The 25,970-nt window shown below is 51.7% G+C and overlaps 1 protein-coding gene across 1 annotated transcript; it reads left to right on the top strand.

Annotated features, from left to right (window-relative positions):
• Positions 1–4: 4 nt before the first annotated feature.
• FBXO2 (F-box protein 2) lies at positions 5–5,905 on the top strand. Its single transcript, XM_055419562.2, has 6 exons — positions 5–139; positions 3,537–3,908; positions 4,354–4,483; positions 4,556–4,651; positions 5,102–5,240; positions 5,480–5,905. The coding sequence occupies exons 1-6, from the start codon at positions 118–120 to the stop codon at positions 5,612–5,614; spliced, it is 894 nt and encodes a 297-aa protein (XP_055275537.1). The 5' UTR covers positions 5–117; the 3' UTR covers positions 5,615–5,905.
• Positions 5,906–25,970: the final 20,065 nt, after the last annotated feature.

Here is a 25,970-nt window from a genome sequence, read left to right as displayed (position 1 = left end):
TCGGCCGGGACCCGACCCAGACGCGGCCAGCGCCTGGACTCGCCGCCGCCTCCTCGGGACTCGGACAGCCCCGCAGCGCTCCGGGTCCTCCTCCTCTCGCGAACGCCCTCCGCAACGATGGACGGAGACGGTGACCCAGGTAGCCGCCGCCACCGGATCCACTCACTCAGTCCAGGAGGGGTGACCGGGGCAGGCGGGTGAATGCTACGGAGAGGGGGCGTCAAAGAGCGAGGGGGCCCCCCAGACCCAGAGTGGCAAACTTTCACCCAAGCAAAGCCCTTGAGACAGTCTCTAAGGAGCACAGCCTTCTGCCTGGTATCTTGATGTGCAGGAGGCCTTGAGAGATGACAGGCAAAGGGAGGACTCCTGGGTCCCATTTAATCCGCAGATAGCATAGGAGTGATCCACGTTCCCTCCTCCTCCTGGCTTCCTGAGGGTCTGATTGGACCGGGGTCTGGGACCCATCTGCTATGGAAGAGGCCACAAGCCTTTTTATTCCATCAGCTTCTTGAATTTGCCAACTCTGGTCCGTGAGTTGTCTGAATCCCAACGAATTTCTTGGGGTTACTGGCCTCTCCCCACCTTATCCTTCCTCCTGGGATCCCTTGTCTAGAGGGGCTATCCTCATTTGGTTGGTTGAATGCCCAGTGGGCACCAGGCCAGTGGTGAAAGAGTTTAGGCATCAGCTCTAGCTGATGCTTAGAACCCTTTGAGACTGCCCAGTCATCTTGTCTGGCACCAAAGACCCCCTCCTCATCTCTAGGACTTCCTGCTGGGCCTGGAGGGGTTGCTTGCTGAGTCAGGGTGGGAACAATACCTGCCCACTCCCAGATTCCCTCATCCCTTTGTCATCAGGCCCATCTGAGAGGCTATTGCTTGGGGGGAGACAATGAGTAACAGTGATGCTCACTAGGGTGGCTGAGTTGCCCTGCCCCCACCTCTAGCCCTGAAAACCCTACCTCCTTCAGCTCTTGCTCCCAATCCTTGGCCCCCTTGCCACACCTTTCATAGGACCCAGAATGGGTTCCTGCCTTTTCCCAGGGCCCAGCTATTCCCCGGACTCAAGGGCCCAATCCAAGTGAGTGAATAAGCCTCGGAGGCAGCTTCCAGGACCCAGATAACTTTCCGAAGGCAACAATGTGGGGAGTTGTGTTTGCTCCAGAGGGGGTGGGGGGCCTGTAATCAGATCTGGGGCCTTGAGTGCCAGGCCTGGGGCCAGGAGAGGGGACTGGGCGAGGTGCACCTTTCTGGGGAGCATCAGGTGTCCACCAGGGCCAGGGCAGGGCAGGGCAGGGGGAGGGGTAGAGAGGTGAGGACACTGGGCCCAGCTCCCCAGAGAGCTGTGGGCAGCAGGGCAGGCAGGTGACATGGCTTCAGGGCAGACATTTTCCTCTCCGCCATCACCACCGTTCTGTGGTATGAGTTGGGAGAGGCCAGTAAGCCTTTCTGGGCCTCAGTTTCCTCCTGGCCAGAGGGGTGAGTAAAGCACCATTTCATAAAGATGTGGCAAAAAAAAAAAGCTAATAATGAAGGGAACTGTGCTAACTAATAAGATTAATTGAATAAGATACACTGAGGACTCCCTGTGTACTCTGGGCTCTGAAGAGGTAAACCCTGATTCAGCTCTCAGGGGTCTGACTGGGGTTTGGGGGTGGGGAATGCTGCATGTGAGGAGGTGAGGGACTGGCTGGTCAGGTCCTGGCAACCCCCAGCCTTGGGTCTGGGCCCTACCTGTTCCTCCCCTGATGCCTGGCCCAGCCCTTAGGGAACCATCCCCGCCCCTTCCTAGGTCTGAGAGCAATGGCCTCCCCCATCACTCAGAGTGGCTCCATCTCCTCCCCACCATCTCCAGGGACACTGGGCACACAGTATCTGCTTATTCAAGGCTTGGATGGCCCAGCTGAGGCCAGCCAGGATCCAAGAGACAGTTCAGTCCACAGCTCCTGACATGGGTCCCTCTCATAATTTAGAATGCCCTTGCCCACTCCTCAGTGGAGGTGATCAGTACCATCTGAATACCTTGGCACAGGGATTATTCCTATTTTATAGACAGGGAAGCTGAGGGCCAGGGATAGGAAAAGGAGTGAAGAAACCCTCCTTCTCAAGTACGTATTACACCTCCCCGTTTGACACACACATTGTCTTTTAAGGAGCCTCCCTCCCCCATCCCCAAGTCCCTGTTTCTTCCAGGCCTCAGGTCCCTGTGTCCCCTGCCTGAATACCAGCATTGTGACCTTTGGCAAGTCATTCCACAACTCTAAGCCTGAGAATTTTCACCTGTGAAATCAAAATTATAACTCTCAACTCCACAATTCATTTTCTCAAGGCTGTGGTGGTTAAAGGCAGCTCTGGAGCCTGACGGTGTACTCAATTGCCTCAGTCACGTCTGATTCCTTTTGCCCCCATGTGATCAGGCTCCTCTGTCCATGGGATTCTTCAGGCAAGAATACTGGAGTGGGTTGCCATGCCCTTCTCCAGGGGATCTTCCTGACCCACAGATCAAACTCACATCTCTTGTATCTCCTGCATTGGCAGGCGGGTTCTTTACCACTAGCATCACCTCGGAAGCCCCATTGCCTGGGTTCAAATCCAGGCTCCAGCCACTCATTTGCTGTGTGATCCTGGGTGGTTTCACCTTTCAGTGCCTCAGTTTCCTCATCAATGGAATGGGACGATAATACCGACAGCCTTGAAGAGATGCTGTGAGGATTTAAAGAGCAAATACAATTAAAATGCTTAGAATGAAGTAGTGCCTAACTCTTGGTAGTGTTAGTCACTCGCTCACATCCAACTCTGCAACCCCATGGACTGTAGCCCTCAAGGCTCTTCAGTCCATGGGATTCTCCAAGCAAGAATATTGGAATAGGTAGCCATTCCTTTCTCCAGGGGATCTTCCCAACCCAGGAATCGAATCCAGGTCTCCTGCATTGCAGGCAGATTCTTTACTGTTTAAACCATCAGGAAAGCCCAGCCCGCTGCTGACAGCGGGTAGGGGAGGGTGTCCGATGCCAGGCACTGGGGGTGAAGCAGTGAGTTGCCCAGACCCTGTTCTTGCCCTCACTCCCTCAGTCCAGTCCAAAGAAAGGTATTTATAAACCATCAAATCCTTGGATAAAAGCTAGGAAGGACGGAACTCCCAACGGTGAGGTGAGAGGACATTGTAATAGGGGGGGTCCAGGAGGGCTCCTTTGAGGAGGTGACTGGAGCAGAGATCTCAGAGGGTTGTTCAGAGGGATAAGGGACTTCCATGTGTCAGAAATATCATCAGTTATTGCTCTGGGCTCAGGTATATATGTGGTGTACTGGCCCTGCAAGGGAAAGTCCTCTGAGGCCACTCTTCAGACCTGGGGCTGGTCAGTGGCCCCGGTCCCCTGGGCTTCCTCCACAAGGCCCTCCTCTCTGGTCACGGAATCCGACCCCAGTTGCGGACTGTCAAAGCGTGGGTGGAGGCGATGCCCTTTACATAGAGGTTGTGGGGCGCGGCGGGGGACAGTCGTGGGGAGTCTCAGCCGCACCCCCGCCCCGCCCACCCTCAGAGAGCGTGGGCCAGCCGGAGGAGGCAAGCACGGAGGAACAGCAGGAGGAGGCGTGCGGGGAGGAGGCGAGCGGCGGGGAGGAGCGGCCTGAGGACGAGGGGGAGGATGAGGCGGCATACCTGGACGAGCTGCCCGAGCCGCTGCTGCTGCGTGTGCTGGCCGAGCTGCCGGCCGCCCAGCTGGTGCAGGCCTGCCGCCTGGTGTGCCTGCGCTGGAAGGAGCTGGTGGACGGCGCCCCCCTGTGGCTGCTCAAGTGCCAGCAGGAGGGGCTGGTGCCCCAGGACGGCCCCGAGGAGGAGCGCGACCACTGGCAGCAGTTCTACTTCCTGAGCAAGAGGCGGCGCAATCTGCTGCGCAACCCGTGTGGGGAAGGTGAGACGTCGCGCCCTGTCACCCTGGCCTTGGGAGCTCAGCTTCCTCTCCTATACAATGGGCCGTAACAAGGCCAGCCTGCTTTGAGCGGTGGATGAGATAAAGTGCTTGGCGCTGCGCCCAGCACAGAGTATCCCCAATACATACTGTAGTATTATCTTTCTGTCTTGCTCCCTGGGTTAGGTTTGGTGGCGAGGGGGCGGGGGTATCCGCTCTTCCTGGGGGTCCTTCCATCCCCGGGAACCTGGGGCAAGACAGGTCCCGCGGAAGACCCTCCCGAGAGCGTGAGAAAATCCGGGGGAAAACCAGGAAGTGCTCACTGTCCACCCTCTGCCCAACGTTCAAGGACCACGTTCGCCCTCCCTCCACGATGGGGGCAAGACCCAGGCGCCCCACACCCTCGCAGGGACTGGGTGGCCAGCGTGGGGCTGTCGTGTTCCTACAGAGGACCTGGAGGGCTGGTGCGACGTGGAGCACGGTGGGGACGGCTGGAGGGTGGAGGAGCTGCCCGGAGACTGTGGGGTGGAATTCATCCATGATGAGAGCGTCAAGAAGTACTTCGCCTCCTCCTTCGAGTAAGGAGAAGGGGGACGGATGGGAAGGGGAGGGGAGGAGCCTCCACTCCATCCTAACCCCCAGTCTCCCAGGTGGTGTCGCAAAGCGCAGATCATTGATCTGCAAGCTGAGGGCTACTGGGAGGAGCTACTGGACACCACTCAGCCGGCCATCGTGGTGAAGGACTGGTGAGCGGCCAGGGGGCTAGGGGAGTGGGGTCGAGGGCCAACTGGAACCGGCTACCCCGCTTCAGGGACCCCTGCCTCCCAATTCTAGAGGCTGCGACCACATGGGCCACGGGTTTTCAGGAGAAGGTGGAAATCCGCCTCCACTCTTGAGTTTTAAATGTTGACAAGCTTTTTTGGTTTTGTTTTTTTAATATCCATCTGCGATCCAAACAGGAAGTTTCTTGGTAGGTTTGGTTTTGGTCCCAAGGTTCGGTCTGGCCCATCTGGGGTTTAGTTCTTGGGTTCGGACCTTGAGCGAGTCATTTTCTCTCTCCGGCCTCGGTTTCCTTATCTGTAAAATGGGGTCATTGGTAGTACCGGCCAGCAGGGTTGATTTCCGTTAAGAGCTGGGCCCAAAGTACCGGCTCAGCAGGGCTGAAGCGTGCCCTGGGCGCTCGCTCCTCGGGGTAGGTACTCGGGCCGCAGAGACGCCGGATGCCTGTATGAGCTCACGGTGAAGCTGCTGTCGGAGCACGAGGACGTACTGGCCGAGTTCAACACCGGGCAGGTGGCAGTGCCGGCGGACAGCGACGACGGTGGCTGGATTGAGGCGAGCTCGGAGGCCGGAGGGCGGCGGGCGGGGCCTGGACACGAGGGGCGGGGCTTGTAGAAACCCCGCCTATGGGGTTTATGGACGGGGCTAGCTTGGATAGTAGTCGAGAGACCGGGAGGAGGGATGCTGCGCTGAAAAGTCCAGGGGACTAGAGGAGAGTCAGGGCGCCGGGGTGGGGTGGTTGGGGGAGGCCCCAGGGCTCTGAGTCTGACCCTCCCCCAACTTCCCACCTCCAGATCTCCCACACTTTCACCGACTATGGGCCCGGCGTCCGCTTCGTCCGCTTCGAGCACGGGGGACAGGACTGCGTCTACTGGAAGGGCTGGTTCGGGGCCCGGGTGACCAACAGCAGCGTGTGGGTGGAGCCCTGAGTGACCTGTCCTCCAGCCTCTCCCAGCTGCCTTGCAGGGGCAGAGGCCCGGGGTTAGATAGGCCTTAGTAGCATCCTCACCCTCCCCACCCCTATGCACTCCTGTCGGTCCCATACTCTAAGGCCAGCCCCCACAAAGGAAGAGAGAGGTTTTATTGGTATATATTTGCATCCAGAAAATAAGATGGGTGAGGGTGTGGGTCTGCGCTGGGCCGACCACTAAATCCCCTAGCACTTGTCCTCTAGCACAGAGCCTGCCACTGTGGGCATTCAATAAATATTATTTGTCCGAGGAGGGAATGAATGAACAAACGGATGAATGAACCACCCTCCCTTTGCTTAGTCTCTATCTCTTGAGGGCCTCTGGCCCAGTCTGGAAAAATACTTGGTGGGGTTCCAGCTGCTCTGGTTTCCAGGGGCCCTTGGGCGGGTGCAGAGCCAGCCGGGCCTGGACCCGAAGGACAAAGGCTGGGATTGTGAGACCAAGGATGGGGAGCTGAGCCTGGCGCCTGACTGCCACCCAAACTGCCCAGAAGCCAGAACAGGGCATGTGTGGGGGCTCCCTTCCTGGCCTCTCTTGATCCCCTGCCCTGTTCCTTTCTGAAGGCAGGATGGTGAGTGATGGCAGCCCCTAGTCTACGGTACCAGTTCTCTTGGGCCCATGATTAGTGCTAGTGGCTCAAGGTGTGAGAATGTGCGTGCGGGGGGGTGGGGGGTTGACCAGGTGGGAGGCACAAGAAGGGTCAGCTTGGTGTCCCTCTTCAGTTCATACCCACTCCATGCTGTCTTCCTTGGCCTAGTATTGGATTGGACAGGAGTCATTAGCATCTGGTCACATGGGTCATTTTCCAAGCCCTGCCCAGAGGCCAGCCCCTGGCACTGGTTCAAAGGGAGAGGTGGAGGGAAGGATGTGTACCAGGCTCTGGGCCAGGAACTCCTTTTCTGGTCTCCCCAGCAGCTCTTAAACCCAGCCTCCTCCCCAGGACTCTCAGCTCCTGGTCTTGGGGGTGGTTGAGGGTCTTGAGAAATCTGTTCTCTCCAAAAGGATGACCAATAAAATCTCCCTGCCCCTCCAGCTTCCCTTCATGCCACCTGCTGGTCAGTGGGCTTGCAGAGTTTAAGCTGCAGCCTGCATGCATTTGTTCTTTGGTTCATTTATTCACCCATGATCCCTGAAGTCCCAACCTGGGGACAGGCCTAGTGCAGGGTCCTAAGGTTACAAGGTTGAGAAAGACACTCCTTGTCCCTGGAAAAGTCAACTGCCTGGCCACATTGAGGATGGGGCATCTGGGGAAGGGCTATATCCAGTCTAATGGTGGAGATATGCTCCCTGCTCTGGGAGCATCCTCAGTCAGATAGGGAAGACACATCCCTGAAAACTCCTAGTCTGAAGGTACATCCACAGCCCTCTGTCCCATGAGCACCCTTGGCCCTTTCTAGAGGATTTCACAGTCCAGTGGGAAAGGCATTGTTCACATGTACCTGAGTTGTCAATCAGACAGGGTAAGCAATACCTTACCTTGGGGACCCAGTTTGCTGAGGAGCCATGAAGGAAGAGGGTAACCCCTTGAGCTCCCAGCTTTAAGTAAAGGAGTGAAAGGGCAAGGTGATACTTTGTGGGTGAGGGAATAGGATGGGCACATGGGGAACCAAATGGGGATGAGTCAGGACCAGAGACCACCCTGGGGGTTTGGGAAGAGATTGGACAGAGAGTTGCAGTGGGTATGAGAGGCCAGGAATCTGAGTCCAGGGGTCTACAAGGACTAGGTGTCAGGACAGGGGTATGGGAGGCATGAAGGGTGCTGTAGGTAGGGAGAACTTCCCCAGGGGGTGTTCAGAAAAGAGGGCCATAAGGAGTCTGGGCTGGAGATACAGGAGTTGCAGTGTCTGTGGTCTTCAGCCAAAGCCAAGGGTACTGTGAGATCTGGAAACAAGTGTGGAATGAGGCAGGGAACCCTTGGCCTCTGAGGCCACGATGGGGGAGACAGCAGCCAGGGAGGTGGGGGTCAAGTGAATAGGAGGATGCAAGCCCAGGAGGGCCCTCTCCAGCCAACTGCTGGCTCTCAGAGGAAGGAACCAGAGGGACAGAGGCCAGATTCTTTCCCCAGGGCACAGGGCTCACAGAGGAGACCCAAAGGGCTCAGATATTGGGGTGCTCCAGACTGTCCCTGCATGTCTGTCACTGTGTGTCTGTCCCTGGAGGAACAGGGGATACCTGGTGGTGTTTAACTTTGGAAAACAAGACGGCTTCTCGTGCATCATCCAAGGGCTGATGCTGGGGGTATGGGGGCCTGCAGGTCTCCCTGTGCACAGGGTACCCTCACACCACACTGCCTATAACCCAGTTAGATGTGGGGGAGGGGGCAAAGGCATCGTTACACCCCTTCTGCCCATAAGGAGGCTCGAATGAGACTTTCCTGTCTTATGACGGGAAGAATAACTGGAGAAGCACAAGTTCTGATCCAGGTGCGTCTGACTCCAAAGAGCCAGGTTTGCTGTTTCCTACACAGGCGTGGAAATTTGACAGCTACCGCAGGCTGTGATCAGCCTCAAGGCAAACAAAACAAAACAAAACAAAACCTACTCGCTGTCCAGCAGGGGGAGCCCGAGGGCCCTGAGAGTGTGAAAGCCAGAGATAGCGGACTGGTTGGCCACTTAGCTCAAAGGCACCTGAACGTGTAAGGAGAGGCCTGTCTGGCCATAAGATTTCTTTCTAATCAACTGATATTTTTAAGCACTTGCTCTCTGCCAGTCTAGATGGAGAAACATAAACACATGCAGCTAAATAAATAGGATAATTACCAACATGATATAACACTTAGAGACAACAGGCACTACTCCAAGAGATTTACATATATTGATTCGTCATAATAACTTTGTGAAGTAGGAACAATTGTTATTAATATTTCCATTTTTACATATGAGAACTGAAGCACAGAGTGGTAAAGCAAGTTGTCTGAGGCCACACAGCTAGTAAGTAGTAGAACCGGAGTTCTACCCAGACACTTAGGCACTTGACCTCTATAGCATAGTAAACAAAGTCAAGAGTGAGCCTGGGAGTGCTGCTGTGCAAGGATCTCTCTGAGAAAGTGACATTCAAATGGTGATGAGAAACCAGATATCTGGGGGAAGAACATTGCAGGAGTTGTACATGCAAAGCCCCAGGGTTGGCAATGAACTTACTCACAGATTAGAAAGGCAACCAGTGTGACTGGAGCTCAGTGAACAAGTGGGGAAGTGGTTTGACATGAAGTTGGAGATGTTGGCAGGTGATCCTGCGAGTTTCCCGAGCACCTACCATGTGCTCTGTCTAATAAGCTGTAAATGCTGCAAGAAGCAGAGGTAATATCAGTGTCCTTTAAGAAAAAAAAAATCTCTTCTGTCTAGCAGGAGCTGGGGGTGAGGAGTTAGAGGTGTGTGCATGTGTGCTCAGTTGTGTCCAACTCTTTGGTGATCCCATGGACTGTAGCCTGCCAGGCACCTCTGTCCATGGGATTTCCCAGGCAAAAATACTGGAGTGGGTTGCCATTTCCTCCTCCAGGGGATCTTCCCAACCTAGGGATTGAGCCTGTATCTCCTGCACTGGCAGGGGAATTCTTTACCACTGAGCCACCTTTAGAAGCTTACAGTTTAGTGGATGAAACCGAATTTTCAGAGAAGCAGGATGAAGAGGATGATAGTGATGATGGTGGTGAGGGTGATAGGCATTTGCTGAGGACTTTCTGCTGCCAGTTAATGTGCTAAGCACACAGGCTTGTTTAATCTGCTCAGTGGCCCTCTCTGGTAGATACAGGCAATCCCATTTTATGAATGAAATAGATAAGACTCAGATGTTGGTTAACTAGCCTAGGGTCATATGACAGTAGTTGAGCTGGTCCTAGCTACTCCACTGTGGAACAGGGTCCAAGATGAGTATGTGCCAGAGGACAGAGTTGGGGCAGGGGAAGTGGAAAGAGTTGGAAATAACAAGGACTGTGAGGCTTCTGGGATTCTCTGCTTATTATTGCCCCAGGCAGAAAGAGGGGTTGCTAAGGGGCCTGGAATGACTGAACTGAACTGAAGGGGCCTGGGCCATTTTGGTTAAGGGGTCAGGGAAGATTAGATAAATTTTCTTTTAGACTTCTTGGTGGAAATCTATTTAACAATTTTGAAATAGCTAAAAGTCCCTCTTTCCCTTACTGATTTACTTTGTAAATCTGGATTTTTTTTTTTTTTTGTACCTGGTATGGTTTGCTTGGGGGCTTCCCTGGTGGCTCAGAGGTTAAAGCGTCTGCCTCCAATGCGGGAGACCCGGGTTCGATCCCTGGGTCGGGAAGATCCCCTGGAGAAGGAAACGGTAACCCACTCCAGTATTCTTGCCTGGAGAATCCCGTGGACGGAGAAGCCTGGTAGGCTACAGTCCACGGGGTCGCATAGAGTCGGACACGACTGAGCGACAGAACGGAACGGAACGGAATGGTTTGCTTGGGGATGTAGAGGGAGGATGGAAGGAAGGACCAGTTCCTCTAAGTACCACTAGGTGTCAGCGTTGTCAAGGGAGTCCCCAGGCTGGGGTCGGTTCTGGCCAGTTCTCTGCAGAGGAAGTGGTCTCAGAAGTCAGAATTTGAATCCAAATCCTGATTTCTTTCCGTGGACTCGGGTTGAGTCTGGGTCCTCAGAGGGTGAGCTCCCTGCCCTTCTTTGGGACTGGTCTTATGGCAAAGGCTCCTGAGAAACATGTAGGAGGCTGGGTCCTCTGAGGCCTGAGTCCTGTAAGACTGGAAAGGGCTGGTGGTCTCCAGGGATCCAGCCCCAAATGGATCTGGGGGCCAAGGTCCCCCCAGCCTGTCCCTGCCTCAGCAGAACTCCAGGCCTTCCTCGTGGCCCCTCACTTACAGTGAACACAGAACACCCAGGCAGATCCTATCCTGATCTCCTGGTGAGTAATGACTTTGCTATTTTTTTCCCCATAAATTAAACCTAATCTTGTGTTGACTCTGCTGAACAAGGAGAATAATGAGGAAGATTAAGATGAGATGGTATTCATTCTCCTCTAACAAAAGCCAATTAATTGTCAGCAAGATAACCGCCCTGAGCCAGGAGTGCCACCAGCTCGCAGATGGCATGGGCAGGGCTGGGGACATCTTCTGGTGCTTCAGCGAGGGTCTATTGGTGATGCAGCATGAAAGGTTTCAGTTAGATGTAAGGAAGAACTGCCTGGATTAGGGGAGGGGCTGGAGCCAAAGAAAGGAGATGAAGAGCTTGGACTCAGCCACCCAGGCGATGTTTGTAAGACACAGAGGGAGGCTCCATGGGAACCCAGGGACCCCTGCACACACCAGGCATTTGCTCTCTGAGGCCTCAGTGCTCTCTGATCTCTCACCCGTCTCCATCCCAGGCTGCCTGGCACCCTCCCCTACTTTTCCTCCCATAGGGGATCTCTCTGTGACCTGTCTCAGCCTCATGGACTCCATTCTGGGGTCAACTTTGATAAATGAACCTGCACACAGGGGTACCCAGCCTCCTCCCAGCCCTGATCTCCCTCTTCCCTTCTTCTCCCAGAAATCAGGGAGACTGCTTGTCTAGGGTCGAGTGCATGGATTTGGAGACAGAAACACTTGGATTTCATTTGGCTTTGCCCGTTATACGTGCATGCATGCTCAATTGCTTCAGTCATGTCCGACTTTTTGCAACCCCAAGGACTGTAACCTGCCAAGCTCCTCTGTCCATGGGGATTCTCCAGGCAAAAATACTGGAGTGGGTTGCCATGCACTCCTCCAAGGTATCTTCCTGACCCAGGAATCAAGCCTGCATCTCTTATGTCTCCTGCAATGATAGGCAGGTTCTTTACCACTAGTGCCACGTGGAAAGCCCTTTGCCCCTTATCTGTAAAATGGGATCTGTGACCCCACCTGCTTTGCTGCTCCAAGGGGGTCAGGTTCCAGGTCCAGTTACCAGTGCCTCTGAGGTTTTCTGCACAAGATGGAAGGTTGATGGGATTGGGCTGACTGCTGCTGATGTCATTGGGAATTGGGAAGGAATGACTCCCTTTCGATCTGCTACCCTGGTTACATGATTGGCCCCCCACAGCAGTCCCTGGGGAGGCTTCATTTTATCATCCCAATTTATGGACGAGGAAGTTGCGGTTCTGAGGGTGGGTCTCATGGTCAAGGTCACAAAGCAGTCAGCAGCAGAGCAAGCTGGGTCCAAAGGGCCCCCAACGCTTGTGCCCCTCTCACCTCCACGTGGCTCCAAGGCACTGGGTACACACTTGCTTAATGACTAAACACCCATCAAGTGCTGTTTCTGGTCCAGTGAGCCCCTGTTTCAGACTCTCCCACATCTCAGTAACTCCCAGAAGTAAATGGATTGCATGTGCTTTGCAAAATTCTTCTTGGTAGTTCTTGGCAACTCACCCATCTTACTACCACTATGAAGAAAAATCCACCCTTCTACCCAGATTTCAGAGCTTGCTTCATTGACTTGGATTGAAAAAGTTTTGTTATTTTTCTGAGTGTAGCAAGTGTATCCCCAAAGCCTCCATTTTCGAGTCCAGGATCTTTCACACCTACTGCGTGCTCGCTACATGCTGCTGCTGCTGCTAAGTCATTTCAGTCGTGTCCAACTCTGTGCCACCCCATAGAAGGCAGCCCACCAGGCTCCCCTGTCCCTGGGATTCTCCAGGCAAGAACACTGGAGTGGTTTACCATTTCCTTCTCCAACGCATGAAAGTGAAAAGTGTAAGTTAAGTCACTCAGTCGTGTCTGACCCTCAGTGACCCCATGGACTGCAGCCTTCCAGGCTCCTCTGTCCATGGGATTTTCCTGGCAAGAGTACTGGAGTGGGTTGCCATTGCCTTCTCCAGCACTACATGCTAGGTGTGTTCAAAGCACCATTGGTGCATGGCTTTATCTAATCCTCCGAGTGCACCTGTGTACTGTTTTCTTTCCTGTTTGAGAGACTGTGACAGAATTAAGGCTCAGAGCAGCTCAGTCACACCCAAGGACGCACAGTTGGAATCTAGCTGATGACTCTCACTCTAGAGCCAGAATTCGCGCCGTATCAAGGGGCTTTCCCATGCAACTTTTACGGGGTTTTCTGTCCTGTAAGTGGTGGGATTGTTGGAGGATGGGGGCCTCTGTGTTTAGTGAACTGACAGGGTCCCTGTCACTTGGGAGCTCACAGACTAAAGGAGTCCCAGTTCTCGCCATCCCTACCTGTGTGACGTTGGCCAAGTCACATAACCAGTCGGTGCTTTAATTTCCTTGTGTGTAAAATGGGGCTGATCATAATTCCTGGTTGTTAGGAGGATTCAAATGAATTAATATTTGGAAAGCATGTGGATCAGGGTCTGCACTTAGCAAGTGCTATGACTGGTTTGTTACATACATAAAAGTCTGGCAACTACCATCAGATAGTAAAAGGGCTGTGAGCGGGGAGCCCATTGTATTTTGGGAGCCCCAAGGTGGATAGCTAACTTGGACCTTAATCAGGGGAGGCTTCCTGTAGGAGGCAGTGAGTGAACTCTTGATCTGAGAGGTGGTAGGAAAGTAAATTACTTCCTTGGCCAGCTCTTAACTTCCTGTCCCATCAGTCAGAGCTATGGTACTAAGTGGTCTTTTCCCCTGGCTTGTTGTAATTTATCAGTGTGCTAAGCGTCATGTCAACGGACAGAAATCTGAGCAAACTCTGGGACATAGTGAAGGACAGGGGAGCCTGGAGTGCTGCAGTCCATGGAGTCGCAAAGAGTTGGACCTGGCTTAGAGACTGAACAACGTAGACCAAACAAGCACCGTAATGTCATCCAAATTTGAATAGAAGCATCTGTCCTCAGGGACCCTTGACTGAGGAGGGGTGGGCAGAGAGGGTTTTGAATCTTCTTCAAGACAGGAAAAGAGGACTCTAGATGGGGTAGGCAGGTTCAGGAAGTCTCTGGTGATGTAGGGTTGTAGCAAGGCTGTAAAGCCTGCATGAAGACAAAGATGTCTCTGAAAAAAAGGAAAAAAAAAAAGGAGGGGAGAAGCAGGCAGGGAAATGATTTTCTCTGCTGGCGTTTCTCGGGGAATTAAATCTTGTTTTTCGTCACCGCTGAGTGGAATAATCCAATATATTAAAGCAGAACCCCCTGACTCTGACCTGACGGTCTCAGAGCTGCATTTGGAATCAGATGGTCCCGAGGAGGGAGAGAGGGAGGGAGGCGTCGGCCCCCTGGATCAATTACTCTCCTTTCCAACACCGGAAAAATGAATTATTCCCCGAAAAGCAGGCTCCTCATCCGATGAATTCTGCACTGCAGAGCTGGTGGAGAAATTGAATTTGGTATTTGAGAGACATTTAAAACCAGGTGGAGTGTGTGTATGGTTGGGAGTGCCTGACCTCAGGGTGGGGGGAACCTCCATTGCCTGGCTGGGGAAGCCACCTGCTCACAGACCTCTGGGGTGGGGGACATGAGCAGTCATCCCGCCTGCCTGAGGGCCACCTGCACTCTGCAGGGTGAGACATTTTGTTGCCAGCCTGAGGCTCAGAGAGGTGAGGTTGCTTGTCTGGGACCACACAGTGAGCTGGTAACCATGGCAACCTGTTACCTTTTGGTCCCTTGTCCTGCTGAAAATGGCTTCAGAGCCTCCCCCAGCCCTCTTCCTCTGAGAACTTCAGGGGGAACAAGTTCCAGTTGGGAGTCCCCCTCATAACCCCTGCTCTGGATCACTGGCTCGATACACACAGATTGATAGCTGTGTGACCTGGGGCAAGTAGTGTAACCCCTCTGGGCCTCAGTTTCCTGATGGAAAAAACGAGGTGTGCTAAAATGCTTGTGTTGGTAACAAGTCTGTCAGCTATGAATGACAGAAATGAAATTCAAAGCGGTTTAAGTAAAAAGTGATTTGGGGGCTCACATAACAGAAAAGTCCAGTATAGCTTTCTTTCAGGTAAAGCTGGATCCAGGAACTCCAACAGTATATTCAGAGCTTGGGTTTTTCTCTTTGTCTCTCAGTTCTGTGTGGCTTCATCCCAGGCAGGCCCACCCCAGAAGGGACTTGAGCACCCCCAGACTCGGGTCTTTCTGGCATCAAGTCCAGTGGGTTCATACGCCCACTTCTGACTAATTATCGTGGTGAGAGGAGTGGCATTCTAATGGGAAAGGCTTGGAATGGAGTCACTGAGAAGAACCACAGGGCTGAGAGGAGGAGGCTGGGCAGTGCAATGAAAGTTCAACGTAGAGTCCCACCCCACACAGCCTCGGGCGGGGACGAGTGGGTGTTTGGCTCAGTGTTTGGTGCAGGACGAGCATTCAGTTGGCCCCCACCCTGCTGACAGCAGTTGCTTCCAGTTTTCTGGGGACTCAGCATCCTCTTGGGCAGGATACAAGGGGCTCTGCCGGGACTCCCTCTGCCTCCCTTTTGGTCTCCAGAGCCATATGCTCCCCCAGCTACCCCCAGGCCAGATCCCAGAATGTAGCCCTCTGTCTGGCCAGGGGTCCCCAGGGGGCAGTGGGGGGCATTCTTCACCACACAGCCTGGAAGCTGCAGAGACTGCACTTTCACTAATGATGTGGGGAAGAGAGAAAAAAACCTAGCCTGAGATGGAGATATTTTAGCTGAAAAACCCTCCCCCTGGATTTGAGCAGGTTTTTCAGGGCTAATGAGCTGGGGCCAAGGGAGCTGCTGGGAGTGGGAGGGGGCATGTCCGATCCAGGCTGGGGTTCCCGAGGGGTTGGAGGCCTGACTAAGGAGAGAGAAGTGGGAACCTGGGGAGGGGGCGATGGGGGCTCTCACCCCACAGTAGTTCTGCCGACTCCTCAGTTAATCCTGCCCACCTCCTGCCCCACCACAGTCTGATCCACCTGTGGCCGAGACAATTTTGCCGAGTTGGATTATCTCTATCCTGCCTTGTGAGAACACTGAATATCTGTTTTGTTTCCCCTCAATGTAAAGTCGTGTTTTAATATTACAGCTGCCTTTTTATATTATACTCCCCACCCCCAACCACATCCAGAAAGATCTACCCTGTCAATCAAACAGCTGCCCCCAGGGATCAAGGAAGGAGGAAGAGGAAGAGGACAGACAGGGGAGTCCTGTTTCACACCCACCTGAGTGCTGGCTCTTTCTGTCTAAGGGGTATGCACTGAAGTCACTCCCTGGCCCTGACCCCATACCTTTCCAGTTACAGGCGAGGAAACTGAGGCCGTGTTGGGGGAAGGGATAGATGTGCATCTCTTGAGGGTCAGCCTGATTCTGTCAACTCCGGATCTCGGTTCTGGGATCAGCTGTGTGCACAGGTGTGGGGAGGGAGGTCAGCACCCCTGCCCTGGTTTCCTTTGGGTGGAGAGGAAGGGCTTGGAGGCGGAGGACCTAGGCTGGGGAGGGAGTGTGGAAACATTGGGAAGGTTCTGGAGTCAGGAAGGAAATGAGGGGGACAGTGGGCAGAGCTGGCAGAGACCTGGTTTTTAGAGATCCTCAAGTGCCTGATTGGACTTCCTGGCCCCTGTCCACCAGGGACAAGGGATCTCAGGAGCCAGAGGGTAGGTGATGATACGCACAGCAATGGACTTGGTGTCAGAAGTGGCAGAGCACAAGGTTCCCAGCTCAGATCCTGGTGCAGAGTGATCAGCTCATCTCTTCTTGGCTGTGTGATGCTGGACCTTCTCTGAATTTATCTGTCAGATAGGAAGAAATGTTGGGTCAGCTTGTTGGGCAGTCGTAAGAATGAAATTGGATGCTGTACATAAAGCAATCAGTGCAACTCTGGGCACAGTTGGTACTTTTTAATATCAGATTTTATTATTTTTTTCCCCTAAGACATATAGGCGACTCCCGGCCTCTGGAAGAGAGCAGCATATGGGTACATATGCACCCATGTACCTTCTTGAGTCTGATTTGAATACCTGTAGTTTTAATCTCAGGTCCCCATATTTTTTCCCTAAGAGGTCATCTGGCACCCCTGGCTCCTGCCAGCTCCCCTTCCCTTCCAAGTAAAGTGGCCTGGGGCATTAGAACAAGGAGAATGGAGCTTCTCATGTCCAGAGTTCAAGTCCACATGCTGTTGCTTTCTCTCAGGATGGCCTTGGACAAGTTACTTCACTTCTGTGAACCTCAGCTTCCTTACCTTTGAAATGGGATAATAGTATTTAGGGCACAGACCTGCTGCCAGAGCCAAGGAGGTGAGTGATTGAGAAAGTGCTTTGTGAACTGCAAATAAGTTTCTACCAGAGCCAAAGAGCTTTCTTTCATATAAAACTCTCCCTTGGAGAGCCAGCCGTGCCCCAAACACACAGCCATGGGAACACTGTTTTAACCAGATTCTGGGCTGCAGCCTCCAGACCCCCCAATTTCTAATTCTTTGGGTGAACATTCACATGGTCTGCTGACTGGGCTTGACTGGGAAATTAGATCTGACCTGATACACTGGGTAGCTGCTGCTGCTGCTGCTAAGTCGCTTTAGTCGTGTCCAACTCTGTGCAACCTCATAGATGGCAGCCCACCAGGTTCCCCCATCCCTGGGATTCTCCAGGCAAGAGTACTGGAGTGGGTTGCCATTGCCTTCTCCCACACTGGGTAGATTTCTGGTTTTCTTTGGGTCTTTGTTAGCTGGTTTGTAAAGTAGGAGTGATAATCTCTGTCTTGTCTTTCCCTCAGCCCTAATTCTACCTGATTACAAGTGTTCTAGTGTGAGGGGACAGGCAGTGCACTCAAATATGCTCTAATTGGCCACTCGCAGCTTCTCCAGAACCAACTTCCCTCTGGTACTTGAACCAGCACATGCTGTGGCCAGAGAAGACATCCTGTCTACATCCTGTTCAGAACCCCAAAATAGAGAAGGGATCAACCTAGGACAACAAAAACCTCAGATACGACCTGATGGAGCCCAGCAGCTGAACTTTTCTTGACTGAAACTGAGGATTTTCTGTGTCAATAAGGGTTGGAGGACAGGGACCAGGCATGTTGTTTCTTTGAGTTCCGCTGCTCTCCAGCCTGGATTTTAGTGACTTTGGAATATGCAGAGGCAGAACCTGAGGAGAAAATTTGGACCTTTGCCTCCCAACTCACCTGCAATAACAACCTGGGTTGAGGGAGATTCTCAGAGCAGACCAATCAGGCAGGAGGGAGGAGATAACTCATGAAGAACTGAAAGTAAGCAATAGGTGTGGTTCAGCACCGCGGACAGTGACCTGCCACCATCTAGGACCCAAGACCCAAGGGATGGAAATCTTAACTGGGAGAGCTCCAAGTTACGGGTGACAGTCTAAGTAAGGGAAGAAGAAAGGAGAGGCACAAGGATTATTGGCACTTACATCAGCCAGCACAAGTGCTGGACACTTTAATACTTACTCCAACTTGTCTCATTTTTATTCTCATTTTACAACTGAGAAAATAGAGACTCAGCAAAGCTGAGTAAGTTGCTCCAGGTCACACAGCAAGTTAGTAATAGAGCAAAGATCTCAGTTCAAGTTTGTCTGGTTCCTGAATCTCTTGCGGTTTTGTTTTTTTTTTTAAATCAGATAGGAGAGGCCACAAGCCCCTCCAACTTGTTTCAATGATGCCCTCAAAGCCACTGGATTTATAGCTGGGAGTCTCTGTGTGTGTGTGTGTAGTTTTGTGAGTGCCTTTGGGAGTGTACAAGGGTGAATTCAGTGGACTGTGACTGTCTACAGGAGGCTTCACGAGTCTCCGTGAGAGCCAGAAGATAAGAGTTATGTCACATTTCAGAGACCCTCCCTCCTCCTGGAAAGAGACCTAGAATTCACGGCTGGCTTTTTTCTTTTTTTAGCACTTAAAGAACAGACCAGAACTGATAGCTAAATTAAACCTGCTGAGAGCGCCTGTTTAATTGAAAATGCCATCTGTAATTTAAATGTCAGAATCGGGATGGTTATTACGGCCGCCTTGAAGACTGGGGCTCATTTCACAGTTTCAAAACAGACTGAGAAAAGCAGCAAATGGACCATGGCCTGCGGCGTCGTGGAGCGATTAATAACTTCCCCAGTCCCACTGAGCTCGGGCTCCCACAGGGGCCCCCCCAGAGGGAAGTCTGGCTGGGAGCTAGGAGCTGGGGGCTTGGGCGCTGGGATTCAGCTTCCTGCCTCGCCGCCTCTACACCTCTTCTCCAGCCTTCACTCAAATGCACGGCGACTCTTCCAAAGTTCAAGGCTCATTCTGCCTCTATTCAGGGTCTTCCTGGCACTTTGGGATGAAATCTCAACCTCTTAGATGGGTGGTCATGATCTCTGGGAGGCAAGGCCCCGCCCACTTCTCCAGCTTCATCTCCTGCTGCTGACTGCTGCAGACTTTCTGAATGCCTCCAGGCCTTTGGACAGGCTGAGCCCTCTGCTTGCAAATACCATAGTTCAGTTGGTAAAGAATCTGCCTGCAATGCAAGAGACCCAGGTTTGATCCCTGGGTCGGGAAGATCCCCTGGAGAAGGAAATGACAACCCACTCCAGTATTCTTGCCTGGAAAATCCTATGGACAAAGGAGACTGGCAGGCTACAGTCCATGGGGTCGCAAGAATTGGACACGATGTAGTGACTAAACCACCGTCGCCTAGTGTCACCACTCCCAGGAAGCCTTCCCTGACTATAACATGCCTCCCTAAAGGACAAAGCCAGGCAGAGTTAAAGTCTTCCTTCCTGGTCTCCCATGGCCCCTTTGCTTACCTCTGTAATTGACTAACCACAGCACTGTCTTTTCCCTGTGCTTCTTATATTATGAGCTCCTCAAGGACAGAGATGGTGCTTCAGTCATCTTGAGACCTGGTACCCTGCCTTGAGCAATAACAACAGCTAACATAGTTTCTAGTATGTATCAAGCACTGTCGTCAGCCCCATTTTAGAGATGGAAAAACTGAGATATGGAGAGTAACTTGTTATAAGCCATAGACACAGTCTGCTTCCAGAGGCACTTAGCCACTATACTATAGTGCCTCATGCTGGGCCATCAGCTTGGAGGATGTTTGATCATGGAGTATATAAATTACTTGTCAGGTGTGTTCCAGTCTATCTGGAGAAGACAAGCTATAATAAAATGATTGAGCATAAAGTGCAAAGGGAGTTAAGCCAGCCCTCACGATAAACTCAGGCCCTGTTGCTTATTCCTTGCTGGAGGGGTCTGCTGAAGGGGGTGCCTAGGCCTAAGGCTCCTATGGCTTCAAGGTAGGTGTCCTTGCCCTCTCTTCCACCCCTCCAAAGGCAGCTCTCTGCCTGCCCGCTTTCTGCCTTTGAGCCCCTGTTGTATATAGTGAAGCAATAGGTGCGATGGGACAAGAAGAATTGATGCTCCAGCCTTTTGCTTACAGACTTCCCCAATGTCTCAGCGGGTAAAGAATCTACCTGCAATGCAGGAGACATGGGTTTGATCTCTGGGTCAGGAAGATCCCCTGGAGGAGGAAATAGCAACCCACTCCAGTATTCTTGCCTGGAAAATCCCATAGACAGAGGAGCCTGATGGGCTACAGTCCATGGGGTTGCACAGAGTCGGACACGACTGAGCACTTAAACTCATTATTCAGCTTACAGCCATGGAAACTTGGCAGGACCTTTCACCTCTCTGAGCTCACAGTCTGCATCTTTGAAATGGGGTCATAAATATACCTAACTCAAAGCGTTGAGGGTTAAATGAGAGCCTGGAGGTACAATGCTTCTCAGAGGCACATAGCAAAAGTTCACTGCATGAAAGCCCCCCCTCCTCCCTCTTTCTTTCTTTTCCCCTTGCCTCCTTCTTTCCTCCCTCTGTCTCTCTCTTTCTTTCTTAGTCCATGTCTCCAGAGGTGAGAGACTATACCTTCTCTGTGTTCCTGGGCCCCCAACTTCCAGCTTTGGCAGATTTTAAACTGCTTGATGGAAAGAGAGACTCCAAAATCCCATTTTTGTTTGTGACTGATGCTACATCCAGCATGCTCTCAGTGTAACCACAGTCTCCCAGTCCTCTCCCCTCTGGCTCACACCCCATCTTTGCGTTCTGCCTGCCCTCTGCCCTGCTTTGCTCTACCTGCTGACCTCTTCTCTGGGGTTGTCGTGCAACCATTTATTAGCACAGCCAAGAGAGAAAGAGAGAAACTCACTCCTAATTAGATGGATTTCCGTCTCCCTGGGTCTTTACTTCTTGCATGTTCTTGACTTGTTAGAGGAAATCCTATATCGACATTGGTATTGATTTGCATAATTCAGGTATAATTAGGAGAAAGATTTGGCAGAGTGGCAGGTAGTGGAGCTGGCGCTGTTGTATCCTGCTGACCTTGGGGAGAGCTTGGAACTGGGCTTTTAATCTTCACCAAGTTCATGGCTCTGTGGGTACTGTGCCTAGAACTTTTACTTCTCTGCTGAAATGTCAAGGCAACAGGAAAGCCCTCTGCCCCCAAAGTAGCTCCTTGACTAGCTTAGCATCTGACTGACCAAGAAGTGTGTCCTGTGGGGGCCTGCTGGGATGTAGGAAGACATGATACTGGAGGAGGTCAGTGGACACAGGACCCATGCTCGTGATGCCCACCATCTGGATGGGGGAAGAAGACTGCAGAGTAGTGCCATTATGATAACTGGAGGAAAGGAAGAAAAACTAAGAAGAATTTAAAGCCAGAGACTAGAAATGAGTGTGACCTGGTACATTATACAGCTGCTGTGATGAAAGGTGGTAGTGCGTCCTTGAAAAGATTAGGAACATAACAAAGCAGAGAAATAGATGAAAAATGCACACACATGCCTGTTCCGTTCTGTAACCATTTCTTTGGGCCTTCAGTTATTCATCTATTCATTCAACAAATATTTACTGAGGGGCTATTATGTTCCAGGCAAACAGTAAAGAGTTAGGTGCCATCACTGGGAAAACAGATACGATCTCTCATCACTGTAACTGGTGGATTGGGTTCCCACCCACTCCAGCCTGGAAGAGTGGAACTGGTATAGGATTTAGGGCTTGGGGACAAGCGCTGGGGAGGACTAGTGCCTGGAAGACCACAGGATGTTGCCTTTGAGTTGTGCCTCTGTCTGTGAGCTGGTTCTGTCCCGGGAAGGCAAGTGACAGCACTGGGGTGTGGTGGGGGTACTCCCAGTCCAGTGAGAACCTGGGACGTGACCGCACAGGGTGGCGTGGAGTTCCCAGTCAGGTGAGCTTCACGGGAAGCAGGAAGATGGGCAGGGAGTTTTTCTCCATGTGAAAACCCATCCCTGACTCCCGCCCCCAAATGACCCCTCCTCCTCCCACGCAGCACCCGCAGAGCGGCCATCACCAGAAGCCACATCCAATTTCCCCAGGGAGCAATCTCCAGGTCACTGATTTACTCGTTGACTGTCACCGCAGACACTGAATAATAAGGCCTCTTCCCGTGGAAATGATATTAGAGGCTGCAATGGGAAGGGCTAGGGCAGTGTGATATTTATTTTCTGGGCATTTGCTGCAATGAATCACAGGCTGTCTCTAACCTGCTCTCATGCAGCACCACAGGCCCATCCCCAGACCCCAGGGGCTTGGGAGGCTTCCCTGGTGATCCGTTCCAGAGCCACAGCCACAATTCAAGCTGCCCGCTGTGCATGTGCGTGGACCGAGAGAGAGGGGGGAAAGGCTCCCATCCCTCACTTGGAGAGAACACTGGGATTCATTCATTAGCTCATCTGGCAAACATTTATTGAACAGCCGTGTTTCCTGCTATGCCCTGGGCTGGGGACTGGGCACAGAGCGTAAACCAGCCAAGCCTGGTCCCTCTCTTGGGGACCCTAAGTTGAGCTACATTTTCCTTCCCTCTGCTACCACCCAGCTGGTGAAACTCTGCACTGAGCTTGGCAGGGGGCGGGAATTGATTCTATGTTCTCTTTCTTGCCCCGTCCCCTGCAAACCCACCTCACCTCATCTCTATCCAGATGGTTCAACAAGATATTCAGTCCCTAAATGCTTGGGTGATATTTCTCAACTCTGTGCCAGGACTCCTCTGCTTTCCTTGGGCGGAAGAAGGGAACCCTGCTTTATCAGCACCAACCTCTGTTGACGCTTCTCAAGGGTGATGGTTATTTACCATGATCTCATTTAATCTTCATTTTGCAGATGGGGAGACTTGCAGAAGGGTCATGCCTAAAGCAGTGGTGTGCCAGGCAGACTCACTCCAGTCTGCATCTCCGTTCAGTGACGTCAGCTTGGTAGTTTGAAATTGGCTAGGGTATTGACAACATGGAAATTGACAGATGCTGCAAATCAGGGCTTTTCCCCTTTGGAGAGCTGGTTGTTAAGCATTTATCTGCACACCAGTGCCCCTAGGCACCTTGCCCGATACTGTCCCCTACAGTAGCAAAGGATGGGTATCATATTGGAGCTGCCAAGGATGTTCCTCCTGCCTGTAAGTGGCCTCTTCATCCTGGGAAAACTGAGGAAGAGCAAAATGAATTCCTGTTGAGGAGTGAGGAGTTGTCAGCCTCTGTTTGGCTGCTTCGCAACATCACAGGTCATTTCGGGAATCAGATGCGGTTCCCACTGCCCTCCCTCCTAACCCCCAGGCTAATGATGGAGTTAAGACCTTGTGGCTAATTGAGGGCTGGCTCAAGGTTAACGGGTGCTTTTATTGGTGTGAGTGATAGTTTTTTGCAGGGCTCTGCGGACAAGAAGGAATCTGGTGGTGGTGGTGGGGGGGAACACTGAGGCCCCTCCTCAGGGATAAACACAGACTCGTCCTCTAGAAGACCCTTTTTTTATGTTTGGGTTTCCCCCCACCTCATCCTTCTGTTTGCAGCTTAAATGGCGTCTCCTCTAGGAGACCCCGGCCATCCTATCTCCAGTATGTTTCTCTGCACCCATGGTCTTCTCTTTTATTTTCTGTTTTTCTTCTTTCTTTGTTTCTTTTGCTAAAATGCAAGCTCTACGAAGATGGAGGGACTTTGTGATTTTGGATGCTTTTATTTATTTAATTTTTTATTTAAAATAACTGGCTGCGCTGGGTCTTCATTGCAGCACATTCAGGCTCTTCATTATGGCGCGTGGGCTGCTTTATCTAGTTATCTTTATCTAGAAGCTCAGGCTTCTCTTCTTGTGGTGCATGGGCTTGGTTGCCCTGTGGCATGTGGGATCTTAGTTCCCAACCAGGGGCTGAACCCATGTCCCCTGCCTTGGAAGGCAGAGCCTTAACCACTGGACCCAGGGAAGTCCCGTTTGTTTTTATTTGTCATCTCCTCACTGTGGCCTCATGATTCCTGATCTGGGGCACACGTGGCTCACAGCTATTTTCTCTTTGTAACTCAGCTCGAATCAGTGTTAGGTCCTTGGACTCAGAGGCAGAGCCCTGATTTTGCACCCTGGTTTTGGGGCTGACTCACTGCGGGCTCATGGGGAGGGAACAGAAAGGACAGCCTGGAACAGAAGTTGTGGGAGCAAAGGAAGCCCACTGCCCTCTGGCCCTCCAGTCCAGCATTCTGTGGCTTCGTTCTCCCAGGCACAATTTTTCTAGACACTCTAAGGCCTTCCCTGCTTTAAGTGTTTTTCTTTTGATATTATAAAAATAATGTGTTTCTTTGGAGAAAATTGGAAAAGGTAGGACACTATTAAGACAAATGAAAAAGTCATCTTTTAGGCAAGAGAATTGTTTCTGCTTTACTCCCTTCCTTTCCTGAATTAGTCCCACCCACCTGAGCCCAAGACCCCACCCCCTCCAGCAATTATAAGTAACATTAAAACTGCCTCCTGAACCAAGTTATTACTTCCAAGAATAATAGTCTCTGTTACTACAAGAAACTAATTAACAGCATGCAATGAGGGGGAAAAATTCAATTAATTAGTGGCTTAATAAGCACTAGCAGTGACTCTGGGCTTGGTTTGAGAGTTGAGTTTGGGGAATGGAGACCCAAAGAGGGTTAAGGGGCGGGGGCTTGAGAGGTGGGGGGTGAGCACTGGGCTCAGGAATGGGTGGGCTCCTGAGCCAGCCTGAGAGGCTGCATGGTTCACGAGGAGAGAGCCCCGTTTCTCTTTCTGCAAGAGTTTTGCTCTGCCTCCTGGGTTGAGGCACTGGGTCCCTTGGTAGCGTTAGTGCAGAGGGAAGTTCTCAGTCTCCTTTGAATGTGGGGTTTGGGAGGCTGCAGGGGAAATCAGGAGTGATTTCCCTTCTCTCTCCTATGGGCGGGGTGGCGGGATGGGGAGGTGGGCACACAGGGTCCCTCTCCTGGAGCCCCCACACCCACCATTGCCTCTTTGAATCCTCCCGTCTTTTAGCCAGAAGCTTGGTGTCTCCCTAACATTGCCCCTTCCTCCAGCCCCAACTTCAATCTGTCCTACTTATATAGCATCCTCCCCATCCTCCCCCACTCCCCAGCCTCCATGTCCTCTTCCTGGGTTTCTTTTTTTTTTTTTGTCTACACCACGAACAGCATATGGGATCTTAGTTCCAGGACCAGGGATTGAATCAAGGGCTAAAATCCAGGTATGGGCAGGGCTGCATTCCTTTATACCTTCAGAGAAACATCTGTTTCCTTGCTTTTCCTGCTCCTAGGGGATGCCTGCATCCCTTGGCTTGTGACCCCTTCCTTCCTCTATGCTGGGCCGAGTTCTTCTCATGCTGCCATCACTCTCGTTCTCTCTTCTGTCTCCCTCTTCCACCTCTAAGACCTTTGGGATTACGTTGGGCCCATCTGGATAATCCAGGACAGTCTCCCTATTTTAGGTCAGCTGATCAGCCACCTTAATTCCATCTGCAAACTTAGTTCCCATTTGCCATGTAACCAAATGTTCACTGGTTGTGGGGATTAGGGCATAGACATCTTTGGGGGGGCCATTTTCTGTAGATAACAGTAGGACATAAACCTGTTTCAGCTCTACAGACAATGAGTGGGTCTGTGTGTGAAGCTTGTGTTTTATGCATTCCATAAAACAAACTCTATTAAGTGAATAGATTAATATATATGTGTGTGTGCATTTTATTCAACTATGCTGAAAGAATTATCTTTCTGTCTTCTCTCTTGAAAATGAGATTCCAAAGTCTTGACATGTGAAGGGGGAAACCAACAGTATGTAGCCAAAAATGTAAGAAACTGTTATAGAGGTGATAGGCAGTTAACAAAAAAACATCCCCCCCCACCCCGCTGGATTTTGGAATGTTTGTGGTATTTGTCAGCTTTAAAAATATGTAAGTTATACTTTTTCATTCTAAATAAACATTAACTTTATTTCATTATATTTCTTTCTAAATAAACATTAACTTTCACACCTAATTTTGCATTCTTTTGAATGAAGAGTGCTATTTTGCATTATTTTTTTTAAATCTCCCACCTCCCACCCAAGTTGTATAAACTTCAGATCCTGAAAAATTAGGATCCCCTGCTATTTTGCACACACTCTTCCTTGCACTGAGAGTCCTTTCCCACCATCTTAGCAGTCTTGGTGGCTCAGACGGTAAAGAATCTGCCTACAGTGCAGGAGACC

Source organism: Moschus berezovskii, chromosome 17 (assembly GCF_049115385.1).
Source record: "Moschus berezovskii isolate FMDL1 chromosome 17, NW_MosBer_1.0, whole genome shotgun sequence".
In the NCBI taxonomy this organism is placed as follows: Eukaryota; Metazoa; Chordata; class Mammalia; order Artiodactyla; family Moschidae; genus Moschus; species Moschus berezovskii.
Note: the sequence above shows the minus strand (reverse complement) of the source record. Positions and strands in the feature narration are given on the sequence as shown.

Coding starts and splice junctions, on each gene's coding strand:
- FBXO2 (XM_055419562.2), top strand. CDS start 118: ATGGACGGAGACGGTGACCCAG. Junction 4,484..4,555: donor TACTTCGCCTCCTCCTTCGA/GTAAGGAGAAGG, acceptor CCAGTCTCCCAG/GTGGTGTCGCAAAGCGCAGA. Junction 5,241..5,479: donor ACGACGGTGGCTGGATTGAG/GCGAGCTCGGAG, acceptor TCCCACCTCCAG/ATCTCCCACACTTTCACCGA.